General features: G+C 34.3%; 1 protein-coding gene across 1 annotated transcript; it reads right to left on the minus strand.

Moving 5' to 3' along the window:
* Positions 1–10,777: 10,777 nt before the first annotated feature.
* LOC145159275 (presequence protease 1, chloroplastic/mitochondrial-like) lies at positions 10,778–15,477 on the minus strand. The gene is made up of 12 exons (XM_079078213.1): positions 14,692–15,477; positions 14,468–14,581; positions 14,170–14,373; positions 13,948–14,075; positions 13,580–13,769; positions 13,394–13,477; positions 13,204–13,301; positions 12,663–12,927; positions 12,425–12,587; positions 12,059–12,239; positions 11,895–11,966; positions 10,778–11,233 (listed from the first exon to the last, which is right to left on the minus strand). Exons 1-12 carry the CDS (start codon positions 15,298–15,300, stop codon positions 11,092–11,094), a joined length of 2,250 nt encoding a protein of 749 aa, XP_078934339.1. The 5' UTR covers positions 15,301–15,477; the 3' UTR covers positions 10,778–11,091.
* Positions 15,478–16,521: the final 1,044 nt, after the last annotated feature.

The following is a 16,521-nucleotide window of genomic DNA, read 5'->3' on the forward strand; positions in this document are numbered from 1 at the left end:
GACATCATATTTATTGCTAGTTAATTTAAATTATTATATATTTATTGCGCTTTCTATGACATTACATGATAATAACATGACATAACAAGATGACATTATAACATGACATGTATTAGATTAGTGTGGTAATTATTATTATTGAGGTAAATACAATTTTACTTTGGACTCCATACTAATCCACGTAAAAACTAAATTAATCAAATTTTGTAATAGCTTTTACAATAAATAAATTTGTGCTCATTTTATATCTGTAGGAATGAAATTTTATGGGTAAGTTAACGTATTGATGAATAGTAAAATTATCAATTATAATCGTCCTTCAGATTAATCTCAACCCTTGATCATGTATGTATTTTATTTTCCTTTTGTTCCCACGTACTTGCTCCAAATGCGCAACAACTTTTTTTTCAAATTATCCCTTGATTGACTTTAATAAAAAAGAATTTTATAATAATTTAAGCAAGCTATTTTGGTTTGGGATAATGACTTAGGAGGGTAATAACGTTTCCCGTTTGTCCATATTAGGTCCCTCACGTATTTTTTGTGTGTATTACACCATTAAGGTTGTTATAACCGTTTAGAAATAATCTCTTTTACTGGTTTCTTCCTGTTAAAATGACTATTTGTAAACGGTTAGAATAACATTAATGGTGTAATACGCACAAAAAAAATACGTAGGGACTTAAAATGGACAAACAGGAAACGTTATTACCCTCCTAAGATTTTTAGTATTTATTATTTTGAATATATATTTTTAAGATTTTTAGTATTTATTTTTATATGTGTATTTCATATAAAGTTGTTGAAATTAAAAAGAATAAAAAGTAGAAATGTTTAGATTGGATTGGATTGGATTTTGTAACCACATCATCCAGTTAACCTCTAGCAAAACAAAACCTCTAGCAAGGAGCTAGAGAGAAGAACAAATTAAGGCCGGATTGGATTTTGTAACCACATCACGGATAGATGAAAACACAGGAAGGTCTAAATGAAGTCAATGCCCAACCCGACTCCACACCTGATCAGCAACCGAAAACTACAGCAACAAACGCTTCACACTTTCTTGAGAATTATGACACTCGGGACACAATAAGGAATCTATCACCCCCCCCCCCCCCATTTCCACCAGTTTAGTTTTTACCGGAATGCGATCCAAAAGCACACACCATAAAAAATGTTAATTTTAATAGGGACAAAACGGTTCCACCTAGTAGGCATACTACCCATAGGAAGCGTCATATCATTAACCCAATTTTGTGTTGATTTAACAGTAAAGATATCCGACGATTCAAGATCCCAATACCACTTATCCGGCATTTCCCATATGCGAATAGGATTTAATATCTCCACAAGACAATCAAATTGGGACGATTCAGCCCCTCCTCTAATCCCCCGACGCCAATGAAAATTCCATCCCCCTGAATCCCATTATTCACTTACTCGATCATCTTGATTAAAGGCCAAAGCAAAGAGCCTCCCTAACCGCCCCCTAAGAGAAATATCCAAGCACCAAACATCCTTTTAGAACCTCGTTTGAGTCTCATCCCCCACCACTCTATCCATGGAATTAGAAGGAATACAACCATTCTCATGGAGATGATTAATGGATCCTACAATCTTTTGCCAAACACCCCCTCCAGTTCTTATTCTCAAATCGTCCGAAAAACCACCACCTTCCCCATGACAAAATTTGACAATTTTAACCCAAAGAGCTCCCTTGTCATTAAGAAACCGCCACTTCCATTTATAAAGAAGGCCGAGGTTAAAAGCATCCAAACTACCAACCCCAAGATCTACAAGTTTCTTATTTAAAAAGTAAAAATTTACTATAGGTGTTTACTTAGGAGGGTAATAACGTTTTCCGTTTGTCCATATTAGGTCCCTAACGTATTTTTTGTGTGTATTACACCATTAAGGTTGTTATAACTGTTTAGAAATAATCCCTTTTATCGGTTTCTTCCTGTTAAAATGACTATTTGTAAACGGTTATAATAACCTTAATGGTGTAATACGCACAAAAAATACGTTAGGGACCTAAAATGGACAAACAGGAAACGTTATTACCCTCCTAAGTCATTATCCCTTTTGGTTTTCTATCATAACTTTTGTTACGTGATACTCAGTATAAATATGAATGTATCATTAAGACAATCTCATTTATTTTAGACATGACATAATTTTGGTTTCAAAATACATTTTTCTTTATAGTTTTATATGTTTTCCGTATTTATACTGTTGAAATATGATATTCTACAAACGGTCGAAGTTACTTAAACTTAAAAACTGTATGTCATTTTCATTGACCCGATACCTAAATATTGTCCGATTTCAAAAATAATTATTGTAATCATCATAATCACCTACTTCAACTAAAAGTATTTGTAATTTATCTCAATAAAAAATATCACCAAAATACGGAATTCGGCAAATTTCTTATCCGATTTTACAAGATATATTCTTTTTACAAATTTGTTTTCCAAAGTTTTTTTACATATTTGTTTTCATGTAGTAGGGTTGTAAAAACGTGTAAAAATCATTTTATGAATATTCGTTTTCACAAACCAAAAATGCACTATTATGTATAATTAAACATAATTCCATAGCATCATATGAGGGGTGCTACCCCTAGCTTATTACATTTTCTCAGCTTACGCAATTATTCGAGGGTAACTAACAAGTGAACTCATCTACAATAAAAGATAACTAGCTGATTTTTGTTTCGCTTTGAAGGTAGACTATGACATGTACACATGAAGTTGTAAGTCATTTTGATTCTTAGCTTAGTTACCCCTGAATGGCAAAGGAAAACAGTTGAAATTGAAAAACAATAAATGTCGAGTCAACTCGCTCGATACCGACTCGAAAAGTATTCGAAATCGACTCAGTTCGAGACGATTCTAACCCAAGCTCGATCTACTCGATTATATTATTAGGTTGAGCCCACATATTATAAGACTTGACTTGTGAGGCTCACGAGCTTAATCAAGCTTAGTCGTATTTACACTTTTACCCTTTATTTTATTAAAATTTGCATAATCAAACTGAGTAAGTTACATAACAAGTATGTATTGATGAAGCCAATGTCGGACTAGCCCACTTGGTAGAGGCTTTGCCTCTTAAATTTAGATTGAAGGTCTCGTATTCCAGACGTTTATGGCTTCGTGATACTAACTGTTTTCGTGTACAAACTGCTAAGCACTAACCCCGCTATTGATGAACAGTAAAATTATCAATCACAATCGTCCTTGGATTAATCTTAACCCTTATCGTGTATATATTTTATTTTCCTTTTGTTCCCACGTACTTACTCCAAACGCGCAACAACTCAATTTTTCACGCTTCCAACTCTCCCTCGATTAACTTTAATAATTTGGTAATTTTTTTTTCTTATAATAAATTTAAGCAAGCTATTTTGATTTTCTATCATAACTTTTGTTACGTAATACTCAGTATTAATATGAATGCGTTATTAAGATCATCTTATTTTTTATTTGCATAATGGTATGAATTTGTCTTAAATATATTAGACATGACATAGTTTCGGTGTCAAATATGTTTTTCTTTATAGTGTTATATGTTTTCCATATTTTATACTGCTGAAATATGATATTCTACGGACAGTCGAAGTTACATAAACTTAAAAAATTGTATGTCATTTTCACTGAACCCGATACCTTAGTATTTGTTGGAGGAATTAGGGTTTATGTTGGAGATCTAGATACCCCTTGGGTCGTGTGAACACTTTTCGAACTAATATTTCTACCTTATGCATGGGTTGCAAGAAATTAAGCATAGGATAATCCAAGAGGACACTTACGAATCTAGGTACAGAAATTGTAAGCCAAATTGCTACAAGGATTCTATGTTCGTTTGAAAAAAAGAGCTAATGATTGCGTACCTCTTCTCAAAGAGAAGAACCATTTATATAATAAACGAGATTTAGGGTTTGCCTCTTAGGGTTGGCCATCATGGGTTGCTTTGGAAGCAAGTCAAGGAAATCCGAATTTAATGAGAAAATCAATGTTTTCCAAAACTGACGAATTTCGTTAGTTTTACCATAATCACCCTTAAGAATTCGATTTTCTCACTATGTTCCCATATGTAAAATTCGTCATTTTTACCATAATCACCCTAGCCAAGGGCTTTGTCCCTTGGACCCCGCTAGGGGGGCTGCCCCTTTGGAAACCCGGAGCCAGGGGCGCTGCCCCTGGACCCCCAACTTGTCATCGAACCAACTTTTAATTCGATCTTATACATGCGTGGACTCCGCACATACCCGTACATATATTAGAGTACAAATTATGAAGCCCCTTAGCTAACATATTAGTTCTAATTACATAAAATGACATGGTGATGTGGGCCCTAGTGTGGAGGATCGGGCCCTTGCATTCCTAGAGGCCCACGATCGTTTGACTAAAGGGGCTTCACGGAAATGGCCATAACTTTGGCTACGGATCTCCGTTTTGGGCCTACGACCAGACAAATCGAAGCTTGAAGCAAGGAGCACGTCTAGATAAGTCCCCAAAGGGGACTTACCCGTTTTTGAGTCCAGAAATCGCTTTCTAAATTGGACTTATGGACATTTTTGTGTTTTTTTCATAATTTTTTGACTTTGTTTTTGGGTTTGTGTTTGGCCCATGTCTCTTTAGGGTTTCTTTTAAAATTCTGCTTCTTATTTAAGTCTTTCTGATGTAATTTGGATGGTCATGGATCAGTAAAAAGAACTTTCATTTTTCTCTCAAAATTTCGTGTGTGTTTACCGAATTTTGAAATCAATCTCACGGTATTCATAGAATCAAAGTGGTTTGGGCAAGATTATCCTAGGTATTCTTTTAGAATCAACAGTTTTGATCTTTGGTCATTTGTTCGCTGCATTAGTTGGTATCAGAGTCGAATTCCTGGTTCAGAATGCCTCCAAGGAGAAACAGACCACCTGGTGATGTTCATGAACAGGAACTAGAACAACGTCTTATGGCACGAACGGAGGAGAGGATGGATCAAATGGTTGATCAGTTGAATAGTCGAATGGTCGAAATGATGAATCGAGGAGGAAACAGGTCTCAAACTCAGTCACAAGTGGAAGATGAAGAGTTTGGAATCCGTTTGATGATGGTGGCGGTTCATCTTCCGATGAAAACCCGGTGAGGCAGACAAGGCATAATCGTGGGGATGATAATAGGCGTTGGGAGGCCGGATTGAGAATTGATATCCCAGAATTTGATGGGGTTAGTTTGAACCCGGAGGGGTTCATCGACTGGTTGGCTACAATTGAAGAAGTGTTTGAGTTCAAAGACATTCCTGAAAACAGGAGAGTTTCATTGATGGCTACCAGGCTACGTGGAAGGGCATCCGCATGGTGGCAACAGTTAAAACTGACTCGAGATAGACTCGTAAAATCAAAGGTTGTGACTTGGAGAAAGATGAAGAAGTGTTTGCGGTCCAACTTTCTGCCCCATAATTTTCAACGATTGATGTACCAACGCTTGCAGAATCTGAAGCAGGGTCCAAAGTCGGTTGATGATTATACAACCGAGTTCTGCCAATTGATCGCTCGAAATGATATTCAGGAGACAGAGGACCAACTTGTGGCTCGATATGTTGGAGGTTTACGGGTTCAGATCATGGACTCTGTGTGTTGATAGTCGTGCCATCAATAAGATCACAGTGAGGTACAGATTTCCAATTCCTCAACTTGATGACTTGCTTGACTAGATCAGTGGTGCCACTATCTTTACCAAACTGGACTTGAAGAGTGGGTACTACCAGATTCGACTTAGACCGGGTGATGAATGGAAAACTGCCTTCAAGACTCGTGAAGGATTGTATGAGTGGTTGGTGATGCCTTTTGGTTTATCAAATGCTCCTAGTACATTTATGCGTGTGATGAACCAATTGTTCAGGCCCTTTATTGGTAAATTTGTAGTCGTCTATTTTGATGACATACTTATTACAGTGCTACCCTTTATTGGAGAGCATGTCAACCATGTGCGACAGGTCTTGACCTTACTTCGCAGGGATAGTTTGTATGCAGCTGTGAAGAAGTGTGTGTTCATGGTCCCAAAAGTCCTGTTCTTGGGTTATGTTGTTTCTGGTGAAGGAATACAGGTGGACGAATCTAAAGTGACAGATGTCAGACAATGGCCAACTCCAAATACAATCACTGAAGTACGAAGCTTCCATGGTCTTGCTTCTTTCTATAGGCGTTTTATTCCAAACTTCAGTTCTCTTATGGCACCTGTGACTGATTGTATGAAAGGGAAGACCTTTATTTGGACAGAGGTGGCAGAATCGGCTTTCCAACTGGTTAAAGAGAAGCTTACTTCAGCACCGATTCTTGTATTACCAGATTTTTCTCAAGTTTTTGAATTACACACGGATGCTTTAAAGGTTGGAGTTGGAGCAGTTCTAAGTCAAGGGGGACGACCGGTTGCCTATTTCAGTGAGAAGTTAATGGGGCCAAAGTTGCGTTATAGCACTTATGATGTTGAATTCTATGCAGTGGTCCAAGCTATAAAGCATTGGCGTCACTACCTTTTTCATAAAGAGTTTGTTTTGTTTACAGATCATGATTCTCTAAGGCACATTCGAAGTCAAGATAAGGTATCCCATAAGCATGGGCGGTGGATGGCATTCTTGGAAAAGTTCACTTTTGTTGTGAAGCACAAGTCTGGAGTGTCGAATAGGGTGGCAGATGCGTTGAGCAGAAGAAGTAATTTGCTAGTTTCCATGAGGTTTGTTGTGCCAGGTTTGGATGTCATCATGGAGCAGTTGGCTGTTGATCCTTACTTTTCTGTTATTCTGCAGGATATACAATCTGGGCGGAGGTCTGATTTTCTAGTGCACGACGGTTTCCTTTTCAAAGGGAATCAGTTTTGTGTCCCCGATTCTAGTCTTCATCTTCAAATCATCAAAGACTTGCATGGTGAGGGGCATGTCGGGCGAGATCGCACTTTACAGTTGGTGCAATCATCTTACTTTTGGCCTACTATGCACAAGGAGGTGGATCGATATGTTAAACGGTACAGAATTTGTCAGGTTTCGAAGGGCACAACTATCAATTCTGGACTCTATATGCCTTTACCTGTTCCGTCTCAACCTTGGGTGGATATAAGCATGAATTTTGTGTTGGGGTTACCACGGACTCAACGGGGCAATGATTCAATCTATGTGGTTGTTTATCGTTTTTTCCAAGATGGTGCACTTTATCCCTAGTAAAAAGACGACGGATGCAGTTAATGTGGCTCAATTATTCTTTCGCGACATATACCGTTTGCATGGCTTGCCATATTCTATTGTTTTTGATCGAGACACTAGGTTTTTGAGTCATTTTTGGCGTAGCTTGTGGAAAATGGTGAACACTCAGCTTAACTTTAGTAGTGCTTATCATCCTCAAACTGATGGGCAAACAGAAGTTGTTAATCGGTCCCTTGGTAATATTTTGCGGTGTTTGGTGGGTGATCATGTGAAGGGCTGGGATCAGAAACTAAGTCAAGCTGAGTTTGCTCATAATCATGTAGTCAACCGAAGTACTGGATTTAGTCCATTTCAAGTGGTCTATTCTGCTCAACCTCGGGGACCACTTGATTTGATGTCGCTTCCTATTTCTAGTGTTGTTCCAAAGAAAGTGAAGGATTTTGTTGAAGGTCTACATGATGTTCATAAGGTTGTTCATGACAACTTGATTCGAGCCAACTCCAAGTACAAGCAAGATGCAGATAAAAAACGTAGGCAAGTTGATTTTGAGGAGGGTGACTTTGTTTGGGCTGTTTTGACTAAGGATCGTTTTTCGGTTGGAGAGTACAACAAGCTATCAGCCAAGAAGATTGGACCCGTGGAGATTGTGGAGAAGATCAATTCCAATGCTTATCGTCTGAAGTTGCCAAGTCACATTCGATATTCTGATGTTTTCAATGTGAAACATTTACTTCCTTTTCATGAGGATTCTTCTGATGATGAGCCTTTTACACATTCGAGGTCGAATTTTGTCTACCCTGGAGGGGATGATGCGGGCCCTAGTGTGGAGGATCGGACCCTTGCATTCCTAGAGGCCCACGATCGTGTGACTAAAGGGGCTTCACGGAAATGGCCATAACTTTGGCTACAGATCTCCGTTTTGGGCCTACGACCAGTCAAATCGAAGCTTGAAGCAAGGAGCACGTCTAGATAAGTCCCCAAAGGGGACTTACCCATTTTTGAGTCCAGATATCGCTTTCTAAATTGGACTTATGGACATTTTTGTGTTTTTTTCATAATTTTTGGACTTTGTTTTTGGGTTTGTGTTTGGCCCATGTCTCTTTAGGGTTTCTTTTAAAATTTTGCTTCCTATTTAAGTCTTTATGATGTAATTTGGATGGTCATGGATCAGTAAAAAGAACTTTCATTTTTCTCTCAAAATTTCATGTGTGTTTACCGAGTTTTGAAGCAAATCCCACGGTATTCATATAATCAACGTGGTTTGGGCAAGATTATCCTAGGTATTCTTTTAGAATCAACAGTTTTGATCTTTGGTCATTTGTTCGTTGCATCACATGGTAACACTAAAATCACCAACAATATTTATAATTTATCTCGATACAAAATATCACCAAAATACGGAGTTCTCAGCTAATTTCTTATATGCTTTTACAAGATATATTCTTTTTACAAATTTGTTTTCCAAAGTTTTTTTTTTACATATTCGTTTTCATACAGTAGGGTTGCAAAAACGTGTACAAATCATTTTTATAAATATTCTTTTTCACAAACCAAAAATGTACTATTACGTATAATTAAACATAATCCTACTGTGAATTATGTATTATAGATACACAAATTTTCTATAGTATCATGTATTGTAGGGGTGCTAGTTTATTACATTTTCTCACAATTATTGGAGGGTAACTAACAAGTGAACTCGTGTAAATTCAAAGATGACTAGCTGATTTTTGTTTCCCTTTAAAGGTGGCTAACAATTGAAACATGTTAATCAAGAACAAAGATAGTTGGCTAAAAAAAATTCCCGTGTTGACAATGACATGTACACATGAAGTTGTAAGTCATTTTGGTTCTTAGCTTAGTTACCCCTGAATGACTATGACATGTACTCAAGTATATTATCAAGTCGACCTTGCGTGTTATTAGACTTGACTTGTGAGGCTCGCGGGATTAATTGAGCTAAGTCGTATTTACATTTTTACCCTTTATTTTATTCAAAATTGCATAATCAAGCCGAGTTGAGTCCAGCTTGCGAGCTTAGTCGTATTATTTGTTACATTTTAATATGACTTTATTTTCTTAATAACTAATCAAGTCGAGCTCAGGTTTGAAATTAAGGCTCAAGTCAAGCTCGAATTTTTTAAACAAGCAGAGTTTCAAGCTTGTCAGTAGTCAACTTGATTACACTCCTAGTAAAGTCGCTAGACTAGGAAAGTAATTGTGCAAGATAACATCAAGATTAAGTTAAAATCATCTTAAACGTAAAAATTTGAAGTAAATTTTTTGAAAAAAAAATTGGGGTTAATTTGAGGAAATCTACAAGAAAAACAATGTAATACATATGTTCTAAAGTGCATGCTTATTTCAGTGAGGATCCTTTTAATGGAAAGATAATATGTGAAGGATAAGAGTACGTAAACATCAATAACAAGATAGAGCTGGCAATGGGTCGATCTAGGTTGGGTTCGAGTTCAACTCATTTATTAATTAGGTTGAAGATTTCAAGCCAACCCAACATGTTTCTTTAAATTTGTTGATATTTCCAACTCAACCAACCTTTTAGATAAATGGGTTGTCACTGGATTGACCTGTTTATATATTTCTCAAGGCAACATATTAAATAAATGGGTTAAACTTGAGTTCACCCATTTAAAATTAAAGAAAAAAAGTAAATAAATTAATTAAAGATTACATCATTTAAATTAGTATCAAACTTAAACAAAATTTCAAAGTATGACAACACCACCATCACAATTCACAAATACAAATAAATGTTCAAATAACATTATAAATATTCAATTTTGAAATGATTTGGAGAGTGACTAATGTTGTCGGCACTAAGAAAAAAGATAAGAATTAAGATTGCAATTTTTAAAAACATAAATAATAATAATATAACATTATAATTTATAAATTAATACTTAGATTAATAAGTTATAATATTTAAATAATTATAAAAATAAATATATATTAAACTTAAATGAGTTGGTAGGTTGAAAACGGGTTAAAAATTTTTACCCCTGTCAACTTATTTAATTAATGAGTTGAAAATCTCAAACCATTGGATTGATTTTGGTCAGCTGTAAGCATATCCATGTTTAAAGTCAATTAAATGGTTGGAATGGGAAGTAAAAGGTGAGGATTACTTTATTCTAAATGGAAAGTAAATGCATCTAAATTGTTAACTAATTTAACATATATTAATGTGGAAAACTTGGAGTTACTTGTGGCATTAAGTTTAAAGATGAAATATATTGGCAATGAGGTTTTTTACAAGAGTGCATGATGGTGTCTAGGTCAAAGGAGCAAATCAAGTAAAATTTTAAAAGTGAGATTCAAGGTTCGTGTGAAACATAAGACACTTTCTAAGTGTACTGACGACAATGATAATGATGATGAGAAGGGCATCTACATCTTTTGCAAATACAAGATACATAGTTATGCCTTTTTAAGTTGGACAAAAAATTGCAGTATTGTTTAATTGGTATCAGTCTCACGTCAATGTATGCCAATTGCCAAACACAGTATAATCTGCATTATGTCAATTAACTCCTATTTGGATACAAAGAACCAAATACAAGAATTTGGAAACACAAATATCAAGAATTCACTTCAAAATAAACCTTAAAATTACAATTTTGCTCAACTTTCATGAAACTACTTGAATTCGAACAACCACTTATTCTAACTAAACCTCACTTTATCAAATTCCCACACACAACATTATAGTCATCTCTCACAAAATTGTCTATTTTGTGTGGCAAAACCGATATAGACCCCATGTATGTACAAAACAAAAAAGAAATAGCAATGTCCTTTCCAAATTTCTCTTTTATAGCAATGTAATTAAATCTTCAAATATAGAAGTGAAAAAAAGGTAAGTGTGGAAGAACAACCTTATAAGACTTTCTTCATTTCAAAAAGGTTTGAACGTTCCTTGTTTGCCACGTCAGCATCAGCTTGGGAAGCAACCGCTACAATTACTCCTTTATCTTTAACAGTGTCAACTATATCCGCAAATTCCTTGAAGTCACTTGACCTTTGGAAAAGCAAAGAGTTATGAAATAGCAATGTACTTTCAAACATTTAAATAATATATTTAAATGTTCAAAATAGGTTTAAAAGCAAGAAATAGCAACACGAAATTGGTTAGACCTTGTATTTTGTGTTTTTTCGGGATTAAACCTAGAATTTATTTTTTGTCAGAAAAAGACCTTGTATTTTCTTCAGTTTTCCAATCTAGCCCTTTTAGTCATTTTTTTCCGGGTTAATCTCATAAAAGACCTTATATTTTGTGTTTTTTTCCTGATTAAACCTTGAATTTATTTTTGCATGAAAAGGACCTTGTATTGTTTCATTTTTTCCGATCTGGCCCTTTTAGTTATTTTTTTCCAAAAAAAATTTGTAAAATGTGAGGGTTTTTTTGAGAGAAACTAAAAAAGCTGACGGTTTATTTGGAAGCAGTTAGAAGGTTGAGGATTTTTTCGGAAAAAATGAAAAAATACAAGGTCCTTTTCAGGCAAAAAATAAAGTTGAGGTTTAATCCGGAAAAAACACAAAATATAACGTCTTTTATGAGATTAACCCTTTATTATAACATTGTTAGTTTCTTCTTGTTGAAGCATTTTACTTTCTGATTATTTCTTATGCCATTTTATATAACATATAAAATCAATCTTATAAAAGATGAAAGATTTTACCTTGTTGAAAATATTTCTTCACGTCTTGCTTGTCTATCTTCTTCAGAAATTCCCGATAAATATCGCAAAAAACTGCAAAAAACAAGTGAACATCATTTTTTCATGGTAACAAACTTAGCTAAAAAAAAATATTATTTTATAGAAACAATAAAAAAACAACATACCTACTAAAACCTTTGGCATCAGGTAGTTGGAATGAATCCAGATCCTGAATTGTACCAATAACTGCCTTCTCAAGGGTATTATCGTCAATTTCAAGTCCACGTAGAAAATCAGATGTTCCATCATATACATCTAGTGTCTTCAGTAAATTAGGATCCCGATACGATAGGAATGACAAAACACCTGTATAGAATAATACAAGGGTAAAATGGTAAATCTAAGAACATCATAATTGGCAATGAATAAAAAAATGAGCCCATACAAAAACTACAAATGGTTTAGTAGGGTTTAAAGTTTAGGTTTTTAAGGGTTGTTGTCACTTGTCCCATTATTATTATCAATCACAAGGGGCATATTTGTAATTTTACCTGAACGAGTATCAAAATCACAAAAGCCACCAAATGCCCCTCCATTAACTCGAATATTGTCCCACAACCATGTATTACTTATGTATTTAGATATCACATAAGCACTCCCATTACGTTGATAACCATTTTCATAAATATTAGCTGCTTTTCCAACATAATTCACCTACAATTAATTCAAGTTAACAACAAACAGTGGCAAAAACTATTATATTAATAATAATTATTATTATGAAACTACCTGAGTAGGGATTATAATTGCTTCATTGTTTGATGGAAGTTGTGCATTTGAAATGGATGATGTAACTGAGGAATTACTTGGAAGAGAATTGAGAAATTTTCTTATGTATTTTTCTGAAATTTTAAGGTTTTTTCCATCAGATGTGAGATTTAGAATGCAGCCTTTTTTTGAAAGGAGGGTTTGGCGAATCTCTTCAAGGGACATTGAAATTTCACTCCATTTCTCTTCAATTTTTCCTTCAAGATCTTTCAAGAATTCCAGATAACTGCAAGTGTATTAGATATTAATAAAAAAAATAAACTGATAAATATTTTACATTAACAATTTGATTTTAGTTACATGAACTATTGATTAGTTGAATGTGTAGATAGAAACCATATACAGCAACTTACTTGACTTTTTTTATCAATAAAGACAATGTAGTTAAATGAATCTTTATAAAACTGATAAATATTTTAACCCATGTCAATATGATTGTACACATGGATGATGACATGGCGAAAACAGGAAAAACCAGTGCCACATCAACTTTTTTACAAACCTGATACCACCCATCTGTTCAGCAATCCAGCCTGCAGGGTTTAATTTTGCATTCATCCTTGTAGCTGCAAGCCCATGACCACCTTCCCTTAAATGATTCTTTAAAAAAAAAAAAATTAAAAAAAAAATTATAAAACCAGACAACTAAATAAAAACTGATTACTAAAATAGTCTACAGATCCAACAAATACCTCTAATTTAGCTTTGCTTTCAGAGACAAACCGTTTGAAACGCTTTGGATTTGTAAATTCGGCTTCTTGAAGAACACATGTCATCTACAAATAATGAATAGTTATAACCAGGCATGGATTAGACAAGCTTTTTAAGAGGGTATTTACGTCTTTTGCATGGGAAAACTTCCATGAAAATGAGCATACCAGGTTAAATAGAGCTTCTGTGTTTGCTGACATGGCTTTTCCTCGAACAATTATATGGCTAACAGGATCCTTTGAACCTTGTTTTGATGATGTGAAAGGGTAAACTGATATTCCACCTGTCTCCCTTCCAATCAATTGACTGAGCTGAAGGGCGTTTACGTCTTTTGTACCCATTTCAAGTAATGACCGGCTGTTTATCAATACAGTAAAACAAGTTTAAACATAATGTGGTTTACAGGATATAGAACAGACTACAAAGAATTATATTGTTCATAATCTTTTACTAATATAAATGACAACATAGCGTATATATTCATACGTATCTAAGTATGTATATATAACAGCACTTAGAAGTTAGAACATCTTACCAGAAAAGTGGAACAAGGGGAAGAAGTTCAGGCTTTAATGAACTCATATCAAAAGCTACATCAGCATACAGAACATCATTTGTGATGAGGTCATGCTTCAAGACTTTTACCCCATTGATATCTCCAACCTATTATAATTGAAAAAACCAAGGCCTCCATAAAAATCATGAAGTCCAAAAATGAATACAGCACTTGAAACAGTATATGATGAGGCTATATTACCTCTAATGGAACTTGCATAGGTTTTTCAGAAATGTTCTTCAGAGAGAATCTTGGAACAGCTTTTAGAGGTGCAGAAGGTTTCAGTTGTAGCTCACTTGTCACACGAGCTAATTCAGCAAGATCTTCTTCAGTCATACTTGCTTTGAGTTTTTCTAAATTATACCTCTCTACTGATTCATGTTGAGAAGCCTTCTCTGGATCAGGCTGATTAAAGTACAAATTCATTAGCATGTGTGTAACTGAAACATAATTGTCTTCCATAGACGCACAAGAACTGGAAATGTGTGTTATGCAGTACCTGAGCTTCGACATTTGGGCGATGAGGATTATTTAAAATGAATTTTTCTATCAATTGAGTAGATACAGATCTTGATCCTTCCTTGTCCACTCTAGCTTTCAGAAGTTCCATGGGCTGATAAAAACAATACAAAATCAGAGAAAGGGATAAACGTTGTTCTGTTTTTTGTAAACCGATAAAAGGAAGAACTCGTTCAATGGAGGAAAAGCTAGAGATTAGCTTACAACAGAACGAAGCATCAGCGCAAGCCCTTGAGGAAACGCTGTGGTGTTGTTTGCTGGAAGAGAAGATTCAACTGAGTTCAATGAAGCCTCCACAGCATCTGAATAGAACCCATCATGTGCCAAAGAACTAAGTGCCTTCATCACAGAACGTTCTTCAAGTTTGTTGTATTTAGAAACATCCTTCGCTCCAGGCTGAAGAACTTCCTGAAGCTGTGCTTTATCCAATCGAGTCTTGAAAGAAAATAGGATTTCAAATTGAGCTCCAAAGATCCGCTGCCTTTTTAACCAGAATAATTTCTTGCGTAATTCATGCCTTTTAGTTTCCATAACCAGCATTTCCTTGTTGATTTTCATTTGAAATTGTTCTCTTGCTTTTTTATGAACATGAGGTGATTTTAACACAGTGAACAAGGATCGTGTCGACGGCAAGCCGATCTTACGTGTGTCAGGTGGAAGCTCCCAATGAAGGTTTTTGTCAATTGATTCGAACGATCGAATCATTATCTGCATTTTGGTGGTAGAGTCGGATTTGGCTCTCCTCATTTCACGCCGGACGATGACATCCCCGGAAGAACTTTTAAGCAAGAACTTTCTCAGAGGAGAAGCCATGTTAGGTTAAGGCGGTGCCGACGGTGGCTCCGGTGAGGGAATGGCTAGCCTATTGGCTTCGGACAAGGTATGTAGGAGGATTTCGGCGTTTCGCCGTGGAGTTCAATGTGTTAGGGTTTTACCTCATAATTTGTCTGCTCATTAGACGAGGTGGAATTCGAGATTTGATAGACCATATAAAAGAAAAGTTATTCTCATCAAAACACCTTAAAGTTTAATTTTCGTGTTTACATGGTTCTTTAATTAAATTTCACAATATATATATATATATATATATATATATATATATATATATATATATATATATATATATAGTTAAGATCCGTTGACAACTCATAGTTTTCCGAGAACCTGAGAACTAAAGGTGGAGCGTTAGATCAAAATTAACTCATTAAAGACATGATTGTCATCTTATCGATCTCATTTAATGTTTAATTTTTTTTTTGTTATTAGAAATATTAATAAAAAGTTTTAAAAATTAACATAATAAATTAAATTTCGGATTTTTTTATTTTAAATAATTTTTGTTTTTTTAAAAAAAAAGATGCAGATTTTTTAATTTTTTTCAGAAAACATGAATTTTTTTAAAATTGAAAAAAAATATTTATATTTTTTTAAAAAACTGTAATTTTTTCAAAAAAAAAACAGCAATTTTTTTAAAAAAAAACTACATTTTACTTAAAAAAACTACATTTTTCTTAAAAAAAAAACTGTATTTTTCTTTAAAAAAAACTGTATTTTTTTTCAAAAAAATTACAACTTTTTCAAAAAAACTGCAATTAAAAAAAACTATATTTTTTTAAAAAAGTAAAATGTTAAAAATCAGTAAGTTTTACCAAAAAAAACTAGATTAGTTAAAAAAACTTTAATTTTTTTAACAAAAAAAATCAACGTTTTAGGTACATATGCATATGTTTTCAAATGCATATATGCATATTTATTATACTATAATATTCGTAAGTAAATCATAAAAAATATTATTTTTATTAATCAATCTATAAACATAATATAACAAATAATTTATTCGATACAGAATAAAATATAAAAAATAAAAAATGTTACGAAGATTCACAGTTTTATCATTTCTTCATATCAAGATTCTCATATTTTCTTCAATTTATTACTTTTCACCTCTTCAATATTTTCAACAAATTCATCAAAACCTACAATCAAATTTTTAAAAAAAATTGATTAATGCTAGAACACTCAAAAAAATGCACA

Source organism: Lactuca virosa, chromosome 2 (genome assembly GCF_052849685.1).
Source record: "Lactuca virosa cultivar CGN04683 chromosome 2, Lactuca_virosa_CGN04683_v6, whole genome shotgun sequence".
Taxonomy (NCBI): domain Eukaryota; kingdom Viridiplantae; phylum Streptophyta; class Magnoliopsida; order Asterales; family Asteraceae; genus Lactuca; species Lactuca virosa.

Coding starts and splice junctions, on each gene's coding strand:
- LOC145159275 (XM_079078213.1), bottom strand. CDS start 15,300: ATGGCTTCTCCTCTGAGAAAGTTCTTGCTTAAAAGTTCTTCCGGGGAT. Junction 14,374..14,467: donor GCCCAAATGTCGAAGCTCAG/GTACTGCATAAC, acceptor TACTTTAATCAG/CCTGATCCAGAGAAGGCTTC. Junction 13,302..13,393: donor AAAGCAAAGCTAAATTAGAG/GTATTTGTTGGA, acceptor TTTTTTTTAAAG/AATCATTTAAGGGAAGGTGG.